At 34.9% G+C, this 15,185-nt stretch overlaps 1 protein-coding gene across 1 annotated transcript; it reads right to left on the bottom strand.

Moving 5' to 3' along the window:
- Positions 1–3,557: 3,557 nt before the first annotated feature.
- Positions 3,558–7,603, bottom strand: LOC128682993 (uncharacterized protein CG1161-like). Its single transcript, XM_053768103.2, has 5 exons — positions 7,409–7,603; positions 6,410–6,528; positions 5,745–5,859; positions 5,040–5,165; positions 3,558–4,818 (listed from the first exon to the last, which is right to left on the bottom strand). Exons 1-5 carry the CDS (start codon positions 7,463–7,465, stop codon positions 4,672–4,674), a joined length of 564 nt encoding a protein of 187 aa, XP_053624078.1. The 5' UTR covers positions 7,466–7,603; the 3' UTR covers positions 3,558–4,671.
- Between the last annotated feature and the right edge of the window lie 7,582 nt (positions 7,604–15,185).

Here is a 15,185-nt window from a genome sequence, read left to right as displayed (position 1 = left end):
TATTAAATAATATATACTCGTATAAGTTCAGACGGAAGTCCGACCAATACATTTGTGTGAGAGAGATACACAATATTCTCATATTTTCACTTTTACACAAATAAAAATGTAAATTTTCCGCCTGTACTTAAAACAGAAAATATTATTCTTCTTAACTATTAACTAATCTAAAATCTGTCAAGAAAATGAAGAAAACGGATTTTTTACTGATTTTTTTTTGGATTGCAACACCAGATTGATTGAAAAACACCCAATGTTACCAGTCCACAGGAGACAGCGCCCTCATATTTCCTTCACTATCTTGACAGACTGTGCATATATCACTAATATACTTATATTTAGTGAATAATTATTTATTTAATATCCGAGAACGCAGACGGCATTTAGAAGGAAGAAATATCACTGGTTATATTAAAACCAGTTTCTAGAGATTACATTAACGAACGTTATTTAAGATAACGTTGAACGTTTTCCATTAGGCTAAAATTTACTTATTCGTAGGCTAAAATACAATATCAATCAAATAAAAGTTATAAAACCGCACGGAAATTAACACACGGAAAAAAACAGCGATGTATGTTGATACATCGCTGCTTTTTCCCGTGCGGTAATAAAAAGTCCGCATGCTGAGTCCGACGGCAAAATAATATGGGAGGTGTTTAATAAAAGAACATATTGTTTTTTTCATCGGTTTTGGACTCATGATACTGGCGGCGCACAGACAACCTACATACTTATTTAAGAGAAAAGGATGCTGAACATCATTACAAAAGCAGATACCTAATCTCATATAATACATCATGGACTAATACAGTGACAGTGAATAAATTGTATACTGGAATCAAACGCAAAACCTCCTAAAGACTATTTGGGTACATGAAAATCAGCAACTTTTACGACTTTTCGTGATTCGTAGTTTTTTTTTTTCTAATTTGTGATTCTACACATCTTAACTCTATGTAATAGCCACGCAACACGAGACAGTACAGTAGCGTTATGTAGCGGAATCGAACATAGAGTTTAATGTTTAAACATAGAGTTTAACGTTTTATAGAAACGACATTAAAACTAAAAAAAAAATTGTAATAATACAATTTTTTAATAAAAAAAAAATTGTAATAATACAATTTTTTTTTACTTTTAATGTTAACGTTTAGACAAGTCGTAGAACGAAAGATGTTAGTCTCGTATATACCTTATGCGCCTTTGGTCGGTTATGCGTTAGATACCTGTAACCCTGTATTTTATGACTACCTATGTTAGCATATAATAATAATAGTTATTATATCATCAGCCTACCTTTATTCAACTTTATGTGGAATGGGAACAGCTACTATATATTGTATTCAAAAATTTGATATATAATTAGCATAGTAAAGTTTATGACTAATACAGTATTCGTAATGAAATATGTAACACTGTATGCCTCATAAGCGGCATTTTTCTCACTATCGCACTATACAATATTTGATATTGACAGAACGAGACAAAAATACTTCAGCTTAAAGAATGCCTAACCTATTTTTTGTCCTCTATATTTATGACAAATACTATGTCAAAGTATGATTTTAGGACATAATGATATACAGTTATTATTAATGTAACTATTCAAATACAATACTTAAACAGTATTTTGTTACTTCAAATCATCAACTACGAATAAAGTTGACCAACCAGACTCAAGTCAGTCGAGCTGAATTACAGACTTATATATGTATATAGTACTAGCTACGCCCCAAGGCTTCGCTCCCGTGGGAATTTCGGGATAAAAAGTACCCTATGTATTATTCCAGGTCATATTCCACCCGTGTACCAAATTTCATAACAATTCCAGTAGATTTTGCATGAAAAAGTAATAAACATGCAAACATTTATAATAATAATAGGATTCCTCCATTAATAATACATTATTTCAAAACACATCTTACTTACTGTAAATATAATTTGCAAACGTGATATATACATATATATTTTTGGAAAGGATATAGTTGTAGACCAGGCGTCAAGATCAGTGTTCCGGGAAACAGGTTACTTTTAAAGAAGTCAGCGCGTGTTACTTTATTAAAAAATCTATTTATTATAAAATAAACGAATGACTTTTGAGTATAGCAACTTAGTAGCTGAACATTTTTTTTAAGTAACTGTACAAATAAGCACTATTTTGTGTATTTAAAATTTCCGATTAGACACAGACAGTATATACTAACATCGTGACTTCACAATAATATATTGTAAAACTGCGTTTTGCAAGACGATAGGCAATTCCCTTTATAAACTTTATGGACGGTGACAATGCATATGAAATTCTAAACGGTTTATGTTAAACTAGATGTTGCCCGGGGCTTCGCTCCCGTGGGAATTTTGAGATGAAATATAAGTCTATAGCAATCTTGAATAATGTACCTAAATAATGGAGAAATAATTTTTGAAATCGGTTCGGTAGTTTCGGATATTATCCGCTCATACATACAAACTTACAAAAGCTTCCCTCTTTATAATAATAGTATAGAAGATTGAATGATAATAGATCGCTTATTGATTGTTATATATAGTTTGTTTTTATGTTTGTTATCACATGTTAGTATTTTAATAGTCTGTGAATAAATCGATATAAATGTTTGTCACAATTTAGAAAATCGATATTGAACATTATGATTCCAAAAAAAATTAAAATTCGATCAATTGAGTGATTTATCACACAAGTGTTTTTGTCAAATCGTTTTTTGCATTGTGGCATACATTTGTGAACAATGTTTCGCCAACAGAGGAGACGTATAGATTTTATGTCAAACCAAAATTTTACAAAAAATACTAAATACTACCAATTGACATGTTTAACAAATACACATTTTGTTTAACAAGATTATTCCAGTTCAACATTTTGGGGAACACTTTTAAAAGCTTTATAATGTTTAATTTTGTATATAGGTAATATACTTACCTTTTAATTTTGTATATAGGTAATATACTTACCTATATACAAAATTAAACATTTTTTTCATTTAACAATAAAAATGGTAGGTAGATATCAAAATGTCTGTCAGTCCGGGTTCATCCATATTACATGCTTGTGTATAAAGAACAGGAAACGGATAATATTTGTTTGCCACTGCAGTATGATATTTGAAGGCCAAGATTGGTTGATAACCAAATGACTCAGGGTTGCCAGTCGAGAGGACACACCGCCTTCATTTATTTTCTATTTTCTCAAATAAGACTGTATTTCAATAGAGCCAAGTCCCATTGCTCAGACGGGCTCCGTTGCGACGACGCAATACGTTGTAGCTCCGTTGTGCTCCGACATTTTGTATAGGGTACACTGAGGTGTGCGTTGACGTAAATCGAAACTTATATTTCCGCGGACGTCAAAATTACGGAGCGCGACTGAACAATGGGGCGTTACTCATACTGGACCAACAATAGAGTACTTAGGCTCAGTATACAGGGTTACTGGTATCAAACACAAAACCTCCGAAAGACCTTTTGGGTACATCAAAACAAGCAACTTTTATTCTACGACTTTTAGTAATCAGTAGTTCTTTTTCATGAAAAAAAAATCTAATTTGCGATTCTACACATCTTAACTCTATGTAATAGCCAAGCAACACGAGACGGTACAGTAGCGTTATGTAGCAGAATCCAAAATAGAATTAACGTTTTTTAGCAACGACATTAAAACTAAAAAATATATATAATTGTATTTATTACGTTTAGAGAAAAGTCGTGAACAAAAGATGTTAGTCTCTATTTACTTTATGCGCCTTTGGAAGGTTATGCGTTAGACACCAGTAACCCTGTATAGGTTACAAAATTTTTAGTACCTAGTATTCTATAGGTTGGTATAGTAGCATGTTTATTTTTTGTTATGTGATACATTATCAGCTCTGTCATCAATTTATGTAGTCCGGGCGTCCATCGTCCGCGAAAGAGTTAAGTCTCATATCCACTAGGCAACATTTAGCCCAACACATACTTGAACAAATACTCTTTATTGCACCAAAAGAAACGTACTTACCGAAATACCGCAATATGTGTAAAGAATTATATGTAGTGTTAAATTTTGTCTTTTTGTTCTGTAACCATAGTGCGCTGGTCGGTTGACAAATGTGTGATAGTAATGGAACTTTAAATAGATACGATCATTGACAAGTTAAAATTTTGTAAAATAATTATGAGATGGAGAATACAGTGAGAAGATTTTATTTAACTGTTGTATATATGTTGTAAATTTTCTGAATATTCATATAAGAAAATATTACTGAAAACCAAAGTTACTTCGGCGATATTTTAAATTCCATACAACCGTGCTGTGTACACGGACCTTATATTGCTTTGCTAGTGGATAGGAATGTTTAAACCCAATATACACTAAAAGTGACCGGCTGACATGCAACTTTGTTTATAAGACATGAAAAAGTTGCCGCCAAAATGTCGGCTTTGGTGTGTATTGCGCCTTATGACAATATCCAATATTATATCTATAGAAAGAAAATCCTTACTAGACTTTCGCTAAGGTATTTTTAATAATTAGCTTCATTAATTAATGAAAAAAAAAAACAGTGGTCGCCTGGTAGCCTAAGTCTAGTAAGCTTGTTACTGTAGATTAAACATTGGAAAAGTCCGTTAGACGGACAATTCCGCGGTATCACTGCCCTAGGGCTCGGCAATCGGCTAGTTGAGCATTGTGTGTCTGTCGTAAATGTTGCGTCGCTGTTCGCGCACTTGCCGCTTCCACTTGTCCTGCTGGTGGGTGACGCGGTTTAGGACGTTGCCCCGGGCACCGATCGGTTGCGAGGGCCCACTTACTGTGCTCTCGTCCTAATATGAACAAAGATTATTTAATATTAACAGAAAAGATAAACTAAAAATATACAACATCCACACAAAAATGTAATTCCTGACACAAGCAATTATTTTTGAAAGAGATCTTGCATTCAACGCGTGACCAATAAATCAAGGCTGTTCAGTAAACCATTGAGGATTTACCTCGTCGGGAGCCAATCCCGGGTCATGCTTGTCAAAATAACATAAATACTCACGTCTTCATTAGTGTGCTCCTGATACGACGCCTTGGCCCTCTTGTTGATGAGCGGGTCGAGACAGATCAGGAAACCCATGTAGACCACCAGCAGCATTATCACCCAAATCACGATGATTACCACCACCTAGACAAGAAAAAAAAAATATTGAAAATACACAAATTTATTTATTACTATTTAGAATTTACTATTACTTTTAAAGATTTACAGCTAAGTAACAAAAACAGACAAAAAAGAGTAGGAAACTGAGAGCCAAAGTCTCCACAGGTAACATAAAGTAAGAAATTGTGAAATCCAAGCCAAAGAACAGAGTGTTCCAAGAAAATACACTAACCAGAAGTTATATATATATATATACTAGAAACTACATAGCAATTTTAAAGAAGGAAAAAAGAAACAGATTATTAAAATGAAACTTATATTATAACATAATGAAATTATTTCCAAACAAACGGATGCTTGCATTGTTCCGGTTTGTATGATGAGAGAGAGGCAGTGAAATTAGGTTGTGACCAAGAAAATGAGCCACAAAGTTGGTCCACAAACGATGACAACTTTGTGGGCTTGTTGCAGTTGCAGACTGCGGTGACTGCGCACCATCAGTTGGCCGCATGACTGTGTGCCTGGCCTTGACGCAGAACGACTGGGCAGACACATTTTTGCAGGTACAAACTAACAACACGACAAATATATGGTAAAACTGACCTTTATTATAGTAGTGTTCCGGTTTTCATACTTGCACTCACATAGCGGACAGAACTCTTGCTCGTGTCCGCGTATGTCATCCGCGACTCTGGGTAGAATCACAACTTCGCAGTTGCTGAAATGTTGCCACAAGTCTATGTTAATAGAATAAGACAATGAATGTAGCCAAAATTATTTACTGTTTCTGAGGCCTAAGATTGGAGTTGCACATAATAAAAATTATATGTTACAGCTAAATCCAAAATTTGGCTAGAACTAAGTTTAGCTGCAGATAGACCTAAGTTCATTTGGGCTCAGTTGGTTATACCTTGGTGGTATATTCTTCGCCCGCATAAATTTCCCACAAGAACCTTTATTTTTTTCTGGGATATGCTACTCTGGGTCCTTCTCCATACTTCCAAACTTCATACATGCATAATTTAAATAAGATTAGTTGAGTAGATAGAGCGTGAATAGGTAATAAACAAATATACTTTCGCATTTATAATATAAGTTAGGAAAGTTAGTGTTAGGTAAGGGTTTCAACAGTATTTGATAGTTTGAAGCTTAACTTCAAGTTGCAATTTACTAACAGGGGTATTGGCAGGGGTACGTAGGGTCAGCCGCAAACATATCAGAAATAAAATAACCGAATTAACTAGTCAAATTAAAAATATATATTGTACCATCTATCCGGCTGCACATTAGCGATGTAGAGCCTGCGATCAGTGCTGGCCGTGTTGTTGAGAACTGCCGAAGGGCTGGGGCAAACACATTTGCATCTTTTGTCTTCATATGACTGGGCCTGAAAATATATGTATTTACTGGCTGCGCCCTGTCGCTGTGCTCCCATGGAAATATCAAGAAAAAAGTACCCTATGTCTAAAGTACACTATGACTAAGTTAGAAGTAAGACTAAGTATAAGGAATTACCTATGTACCAAATTTAATAACAATTATTTTGGTGGCCATATCTTGCTGTCAAATAATTATATTGCTGGCCTGCTTATATTGAAATTGATCATGATTTTTGTGGAAAAAGAATAACTGCTTGATTTTTTTGTTTGCCTATAAAATTATTATTTGTTGGCCAAATGATTATTAGGCTGACTTCTTTTTGCTTACCAAATGTAAAAATAGCATAAATAATTCTCACACTCGCTGCATTTCCTCTCTGAAGAGAATGGTATCCGTTGAACCAGGTAGGTACCATTCAGAGCAGTAGCCGAAAATAATCGGTGAATAACTTTACAGACAACATATAATAATCATATATTTCAGATTGTTTAATTCCATATTTAAAAGGAAATAGAATGTCAAAGAGCTTGGATTGATTTATTAGCTGAGATTGAACGATTTTTTGTCATGGTAGCCATTTATTTTTACACTCTATAAGTACATTGCCTGTAAGCAGATAATTCCAAAGGCAAGATAAAATACATTTATACCGATTTATAGGTCATTCAGGTATCGATTTAGTCTTTCCACGAAGGGTATAGGTACCTACTTACATCGAAGAGCTACCTACATCCATTTTATATATATCATCAATCTCTGAACTGACTCTTTGTAAAGGGTACCCTACCAGGGGTAGGGTCTTTGTCCAAATCGTATTTATTATATTGGCTAATAAACTGAATTGTAAACATGACAAGGATTTTTGATAATAAAAGGTAGATACGTACCGATGCAGATACCAAACACGTAGCAGCAAAACTAATCAATATAAGCTTGTAATACATTTTTCACTTGAATGTCCTAATAAATACACGAAACAATTATCTATTTGAGCCAAATCACTAGCACAAAATAAAAATCAATATTTTCTTTGCAGGCATGACATTTTGTAGGTGTAGAAAAAAAAACAAATCTATCCTTGTTTATTGACTGAACTGAAAACTCTGAGACTGAACTATTGATCTGAGACTGATATAATTTTTTGTCTATGCTCTCCATATGCAGCTAAAACAACTAAAATAACAAACAGGTAACTCCGTTGCCAATAGATGGCGCACTAAAAACAACATACATTGCTTAGTTTATAATTTTATCACTAGGTGTCTCTGCATGGCAGTACTTTTTTACGAAATGGATAGATGTCTCTGTGGGTTCAAACATTTATGCGGAGAAGAGAAATCCTAGTAGCAGAGCTAGGCACCTGGGTCTAGCCGCAATGATAATGGTTAAAATGGCTAGGTCCCTAGGTCTAACCAAAAATAATCAGGAGTAACAATTAGCGACAGGCTACACCTATATAGGTCCAGCCGGAAGGATTACGGCTTAACCTAGGTCCATCAGCGACCGGCTGCAAGCCGTAACGAAACAGCTAAATCTAGGTATAGCCGAACATAAGCAGGCTTCACCTAGGTGGTTGTCGCAACGGAGCTACTCTGTTCTTCTTCGTCGAGATTAGCAATGCGTAGACGACCTCTAATGTTGCGAATGCACTATCGGCCACTGTACACGATCTTCGGCTAATCACCACAACTTTTCACCGTTAATACTCTGTGGCTGCAAAGTCGTTGAAACGTCAGGTTGGTGCTAACACTGACATTCGTTCATGTACAGTCAACAGCGCATCAAGTAAACCTGCATGAACCTCTATGGCGCGGTAATAACGACGAGTTTGACGTGACATGACGACCTCGGTGGCGCAGTGGTAAAGTGCTTGCCTCTGAACCGAGAGGTCCCGGGTTCGATCCCCGGTCGGGTCATGATGGAAAATGATCTTTTTCTGATTGATACGGGTCTTGGATGTTTATCTATATATGTATTTGTTATAAAATATAGTATCGTTGAGTTAGTATCCCATAACACAAGTCTCGAACTTACTTTGGGGCTAGCTCAATCTGTGTGATTTGTCTTAATATATTCATTTATTTATTCATTCATTATACCCTGTAGAACAAAGTTACTGCAATAAAGATATTTAAGTTGGGCGGTGTTAAAAATAACACCGACCGGGGGGTCGGGTCATGATGGAATATGATCTTTTTCTGATTGGCCCGGGTCTTGGATGTTTATCTATCTAAGTAAGTATGTTATAAAATATAGTATCGCTGAGTTAGTATCCCATAATACAAGTCTAGACTAGAACTTATTTTGGGGCTAGCTCAATCTGTATGATGTGTCCTAATATATTTATTTATTATTCTTTATTTATTTAGTTTGCAAGAAATTTGGATAGGTCGATGTGCCAACTTTGAAACTTCATACGACGCGACGTCTGTTGACGGGCATCAATACGACTGAGCGCAACAGAACAATGGGACAGTTCTCTTATACTTATGTAGGGACTCCATTGGTTTTTATACTTACTTCCTATCTACTTCCTAGTTGAAAATGTTAATAAAAAACCGATACCACAGTGTTTTAACAACCTGTTTCGTGGTATGCAGTAGAGATACGAGTACGAATTGTATGCAGATAATAATTATTAAAGTAGGGCAGTTAATGGACGCATATGTTAAGTAATGTTACAATGCGTTAGACAGTAAAATAGGCGTTATTACTTCAGCAGAAAATTTGCAATTAAGTATTATCATAACATTTTCGGGTATCGTAACAGACGCCACCCTTGCCCTGGGGTCGTGTAACTACCCCATTATTACAAGTTATTTAATGCATTTATAAAAATAAAGTGTATCCAAGTGGCCAGTTATGATATTTGTTTAGAATTTGTTGCAATTTGAAATCGGTGCAATAATTTTAATGCTATGAATATGAAAACTAATCGCCGAAGTCAAGTGAAAAACTTTTGACGTCAATAAGTCATTATGTATTGATATACATAATGAATGAAAGCTGAATAAAGAATTTGGAATTCTGAAATTTTGAGAGCAGTTTTAAATAGTGTAAATAAACCACAGAAACGAAATGTTTACTTATTGATTTTCTTAGAATCAAATAGTAATAATACACAGGACATTTGTCAATGTTGGTTGCCCTCTTACAAGATGGCGTCTACAAATGGCCTCTATTACACAGCGAGGTTCTGTATTAAAACAATCGTACGGTTAACTAACTCATTACTGTTCTAACGAGGTCATTCACCTTAAGACAGAGCTCTGGAGAGGGTGGATAGTAAAGGTCAGAAAGAAAAGAAAAATATTGTGAAAAAGTTTTATTACTAAACAGTGTTTTTGACCGGCTTCTATATTTGAACTTTTTTGAAAGGAGATTCCTATTTCGAACATCATTTGGCGTGCTTCTAGATTTATTATTCATAGAGAATTTTTTAATATGTTCATTTTTTAAAACAATTGAAGAAAAAATCTCGCATTCCGAAATAACATGAAAAATCAAATAAAACGTTTAGTGAAAAAAAACTGTCATTTAGACAAAATAGCGTATTTTTAAAAATCGTTACAAACACATTTGGGTGAATTTCTCGACTGAAATTAAAATTAGTTAAATGGTTTATGAACGTGGCGTGTAGCGTTTCATTAGAGTCGCACATTTTTTTAATAAGAAATATATTTTTTAATTGAACATTTATAAAATTATTTTTCTTTTATTTTTATTTTAGGACAAATCACACAGATTGAGCTAGCCCCAAAGTAAGTTCGAGACTTGTGTTATGGAATACTAACTCAACGATACTATATTATATATATATAACATATATATTTATATTTATAACATATATATAGATAAACCTCCAAGACCCGGGCCAATCAGAAAAAGGTCATTTTCCATCATGACCCGACCGGGGATCGAACCCGGGACCTCTCGGTTCAGTGGCAAGAACTTTACCACTGCGCCACCGAGGTCGTCTCAGTACTTTAACATTATATCAGTATTTTACTTATTTATAAAATAGGATAATTAAATTGATTACTGTGTATGGTACAATTTAATAAACACTAATGACAGCCCACGGCGGCGTTCAAAACGCTCATGAAATTCATCCAATTATTGCTCTCGGCGAACGCAATTAAACTTTTAGATTTGATATACTTAAACCCAAGAAAAACGTTAACGGACGGTTTTGTAATAAAAAATGTTTAAGACTGTATACCGGGTTATTTACCATTAATGTTGTATGCAAATGTCCACAAAATGTGGTCACCTGGCACTACTAGGCACTAGTCTAGTGACTATTCAAAATTTGGGCTTAGAAGTATGACAATGAACTACAGCGCCTACGAGAGCCAACCTTTGAATATGCTATAAAATGCTGCTTAATTATCATCTCGCGTGTGTTATTGCTAACACTTTAGATTTAATTCAATTCGCCTAAAGGTATCTGATAATTATGACTACCTACCGACGTCTATCTGCAAGTAGTCACATACACACTTGTGAAGGACACCGGATCGGAAGCAAGTGGTGGTCTATGGATATTGCTATACATACATGAGTCAGATTGGTATACAAACCCATAGTATGATTCGAACCTGAGACCTTTCGGTCATAGGCCGACGGACTTAACAACCTCCTCATATTATTGAGGTATTTATTTTTGCTATTAATGCTGCCATAAACTTTGGGCTGCGTCTGTACATAGGAGATAATAATAGAAGCCAATATTTTTTTTTTGTTAATTTTTTCTTATATTATTTTGCGCATCACTCAAAAACTACTAGATCGCAATACATTGCGTAGAACCCGAGATGTTGACAATAATGTTTTATGAGCGAACGCACGAAATAAACGCGGGTGAAGCCGCGGGCACAAGTTACTATATATGATATATATAAAACTATAAAATAACGCCGGTGTTTTTCTTCACAGAAAGCAAGTAGAGGTCGTACAAACTCAAAGACGTGTAGGTTCCGAATCTGGTACCTTTCGGTTCAATGCGAGCGGACCCTGGGCTCCGACGCTCTATGGCAGAGGAAGCCACGAGGTAAATGCTCAATTGAGAGAGACAGATAGTTCCACGCAGGTTTTCCGTTTTAAAAGTTACTAAAATTAGTAACTTTTAAACGGAAAACCCGCGTGGATTTCACGACTGCCTAAACAGGAAGCGGTCGTAGATAGTCGTAGAAGGGCTACGATAATACGCCTACGCATCTACGGCGTAGCTGGTTCTACGACATCATGTTGTAGCACCAAGTGCGCTATAGACTGTGCTTTTTGGGAGATGAAAGTGTAAAATAAATTATAACGCACGGAGTAAGACCATCCTGATTTGTATAAATATGTTTTGTTTGCGAGTTTGCTGTTATTTCGTTATTTAAAGTCAATTATATTCTGTTATCAGCTTGGGATATTATATATCGCTAATAAGCGTCTGCCGCGCAGGTGAAGAAGAAGAGGTATTTATTTTTTATTGGTTTACTTTTGGACGTATTTCATCGCTTCGCTGATAAAGTATTGAAGTAATGAAGAATTGAGATTGCTGCTTGATATCAAGAAGAAAGCATTAATAAATTTTGTTTCACAAGGATAGGGCTAACTGACAAATACATTCAGTCTGGTTTATCTAACAGTTACTTTATCTGTTAGTTTTAGTTTACAATATTATATTATTTATCAATAGGGAGTATTACTGCACATTTATCCCGCCAGAGTACAGCACTGTATGTTAGGTACAGAAAACCTTTCCCGCCTTTTGCTATGTCGATTAAAACGGTTTATTTTAGAGTAGTTTATTAATCCTTTCATTATGTAAGCATTCGTTTGTGAAAATATACAACAATGTAGCATATTCGGGTGCCGATATATTAAAATAAAATAAAACTTCGAAAACTATGGAATACGCCTCACGCTGTAAAATTTTCGAGCTAGTGAACGGCCGATAAGAAGCTCGGAACACTTCACACGTGAAGATTTATTAATATATAGACTTCATACAGGTAAGATCTTCAGTCAAAATCTAGTTTATATCAGTTTATGACTACAGTTGACCAAATAATGCAGAACATAAACTAAAAATAGTGTTATTATTTTCAGGATGATCCACTAAATCCTTCCTTTTTCCTTTAAACTCGAACCACGATTGCGTAGAAGGTATTTTTGGTCGTAAATCTGCAACAATATTGAAAATTGATATATTTTGCCTCCATCGGCAATGTTTGTGTACCTTAGTTGTACCAGTAGCGCCATCTGCGCTGAGCTATGCTATTATATATGCTATTATAGAATTCTATTAGAAAATATTATAGTTTTCCATTACAGAATGTAGGCTACATAGCGCCTTAAAAAAACTTTGCCGACATAAACTCACATTTGAGCGTCATTTTAGCGGCCGGACTCCTTTATTGTTCCCAGCGGGCAAGCGTGAACACGGCAAAGAGTACCTACACCTCCAAAGTTTACAGCGCTCAAATTGTATGCATTATTTATTTAATTTAAAAGCGAAGAATGGTGAAAACTCGACGCGATCATGCCGTCTCGCGCGGAATGAGAAATTCTTTCTTTATGTATATATAAGTCCTGAGCTGGATTCTTAAGGTTGAATCAGGTGTATAGATACTGTACTGTGAATAGATAATATATTTCATTAAGTCTGCTATTGCGCTTCTTTGTGTTTGAACCTAATTATAACTTATTTTATACTAATAATCTAAATGATATAAACTATGTAATTTAATCATATTATAAATGTGAAAGTGAGTGTATGTTTGTTCGTCTTTTATTCATGTATCGCGATGCAAGTTTTGGGCTTGGTGTAAGCCGTTGAGTGTTGTGCCTTTATTTATGCAAAATGGTCTAAAAAGCGCTGGCTTTACGTTGATAAGTTTAACGCGTGCCAATGCTAGTCGAAGAGAAAAGTCGGAAAGCGATCCCTGGGCTCTGACGCCTAGCGGCGGAGGAAGTAACCGGGAATATACTCTTATAAAAGTGATAGATAGATAATCAACATAGTCCTCAAATCTTATATTAGTCCTATTTAAGAATACGGTCGATGACGTTGCTAAATAATTCTCCAATTGCCGCCAGTGTATTCACAGCCTTAGTCTATGAAATAGATACGTCTATCTTGCTACAGACACGATGGAAATATACATCAATTTAAATACAGCCATAGGAACAGAATAGAATAGTTTCTGTATCAAATTTGAGCGTTTTGCCGGTCCTTCCTCAGTCGTATAACGTAACGTTTGTTCTCCACTACGCAAGGTCTTCGGTGTCTTTAGTTGTCAGATCATTGGCAAAGATATCATCCTTTAAAAGTTGGGTTTGCCACTTCTGCTAGGGCCAGACAGGAACATCATAACCAGACATTTGTTTTCTACGTAATTTGCCGATCTACGTAAGATGTGACCATACCAGAAGGTACTCCTGGAGTTTGCCCGCTATGTTACGAACATTTAATACATCTATGGTCATGAACATGAAGACTAATTAATACACGAGTTCCTCTTGCAGTAGATCCATGATATATACCACACATTCAACGGAGCAATGTCATCTCTGCCGTGCATTCGTAATAATGCACGCGCATTTTTGCAATCTCCGGAAGTATTTGACAATTGAACGACATTTTTTTTTTAGTCGACGCAAGAATAAACTCGTAACGGTCGAAAACTTCTAAACAATTTACAATATATACTCATTTAATTATGTAGTAACGAAATCCGTATGAAGCACACATGAACAAAATACCAGAAATGCAATTTACGAATTTATAAGACAGACCGCGATTTACGACATTATATATGGAAAAAACACATGAACGTGTTTAGCAAAATATAGTATAGTGTGTGTCTTAAAACACGTAGTTGACATTACCTAGTCTGGTCACGTAAGGGGTGGTCTTATGACAAAATGTGGCATAAAACACAGCAGTCGACGTGCCCCGTGCATATCGATGGTTTGTTTTTGTAAGACAAGTATTTTTACATGAATATGAATTTAAGAGGTAGACTTACTTTTTGTATACTTACTACTAGATGAACACAATGTTTATGACATTCTATACGTTGTTGATAGTTTTCTCCTTTTAGAGTTGAAATAGCGGGTTTTCTACGTCTTAGAAACTTCATAACGCGGTTTATGACCGAACAATTAAGGTATTTCGAGAAATAAATAATAATAATAAATCTTTATTCAAATAACTTATGGCTAAGTAATATAAGTACATTAAATAAAGAAAAAGTTTATTAAATAATGGTGCCTGAGCTGGGATCATAAAGGAATCTGTGTTTCAGGCGAAAGAAAATCAATAAAAATAGGATACAAATTTACTGTTACCTACATAAATGCATTATCATTAATGACAAATTAATTAATAAACAAAAACAAAGAGAAAAATTGAAAAAGGAAATAAAATAAACAAAAAAAATATATTTTAGGACGGTGAGTAATTCCTCTGTTTCTTTGATATTATCATTCATATTATCATTATATTCCGATATTTGTTTTGATCTCAATTCTATTGATGTTGACAAATCAGCGCGATGTTATGTTAGTTCGATGAATACTACTACTATAGTATAACTATAGTATTACTGGAAACATTGTGTAATCTGTGGTACTCCATGGTACATACCTTATAGCACTGCCGCAGTA

Source organism: Plodia interpunctella, chromosome Z (assembly GCF_027563975.2).
Source record: "Plodia interpunctella isolate USDA-ARS_2022_Savannah chromosome Z, ilPloInte3.2, whole genome shotgun sequence".
Taxonomy (NCBI): domain Eukaryota; kingdom Metazoa; phylum Arthropoda; class Insecta; order Lepidoptera; family Pyralidae; genus Plodia; species Plodia interpunctella.
This window is presented reverse-complemented; position numbering and strand designations above follow the sequence as displayed.

Bases quoted from the DNA above. Each gene is read 5' to 3' on its own strand.
- LOC128682993 (XM_053768103.2), bottom strand. From the start codon at position 7,465: ATGTATTACAAGCTTATATTGATTAGTTTTGCTGCTACGTGTTTGGTA. The intron at 5,860-6,409 runs GTACAATATATA...GCAACATTTCAG, and splicing joins AATGTGCAGCCGGATAGATG to CAACTGCGAAGTTGTGATTC. The intron at 5,166-5,744 runs GTCAGTTTTACC...TTTCTTGTCTAG, and splicing joins GGAACACTACTATAATAAAG to GTGGTGGTAATCATCGTGAT.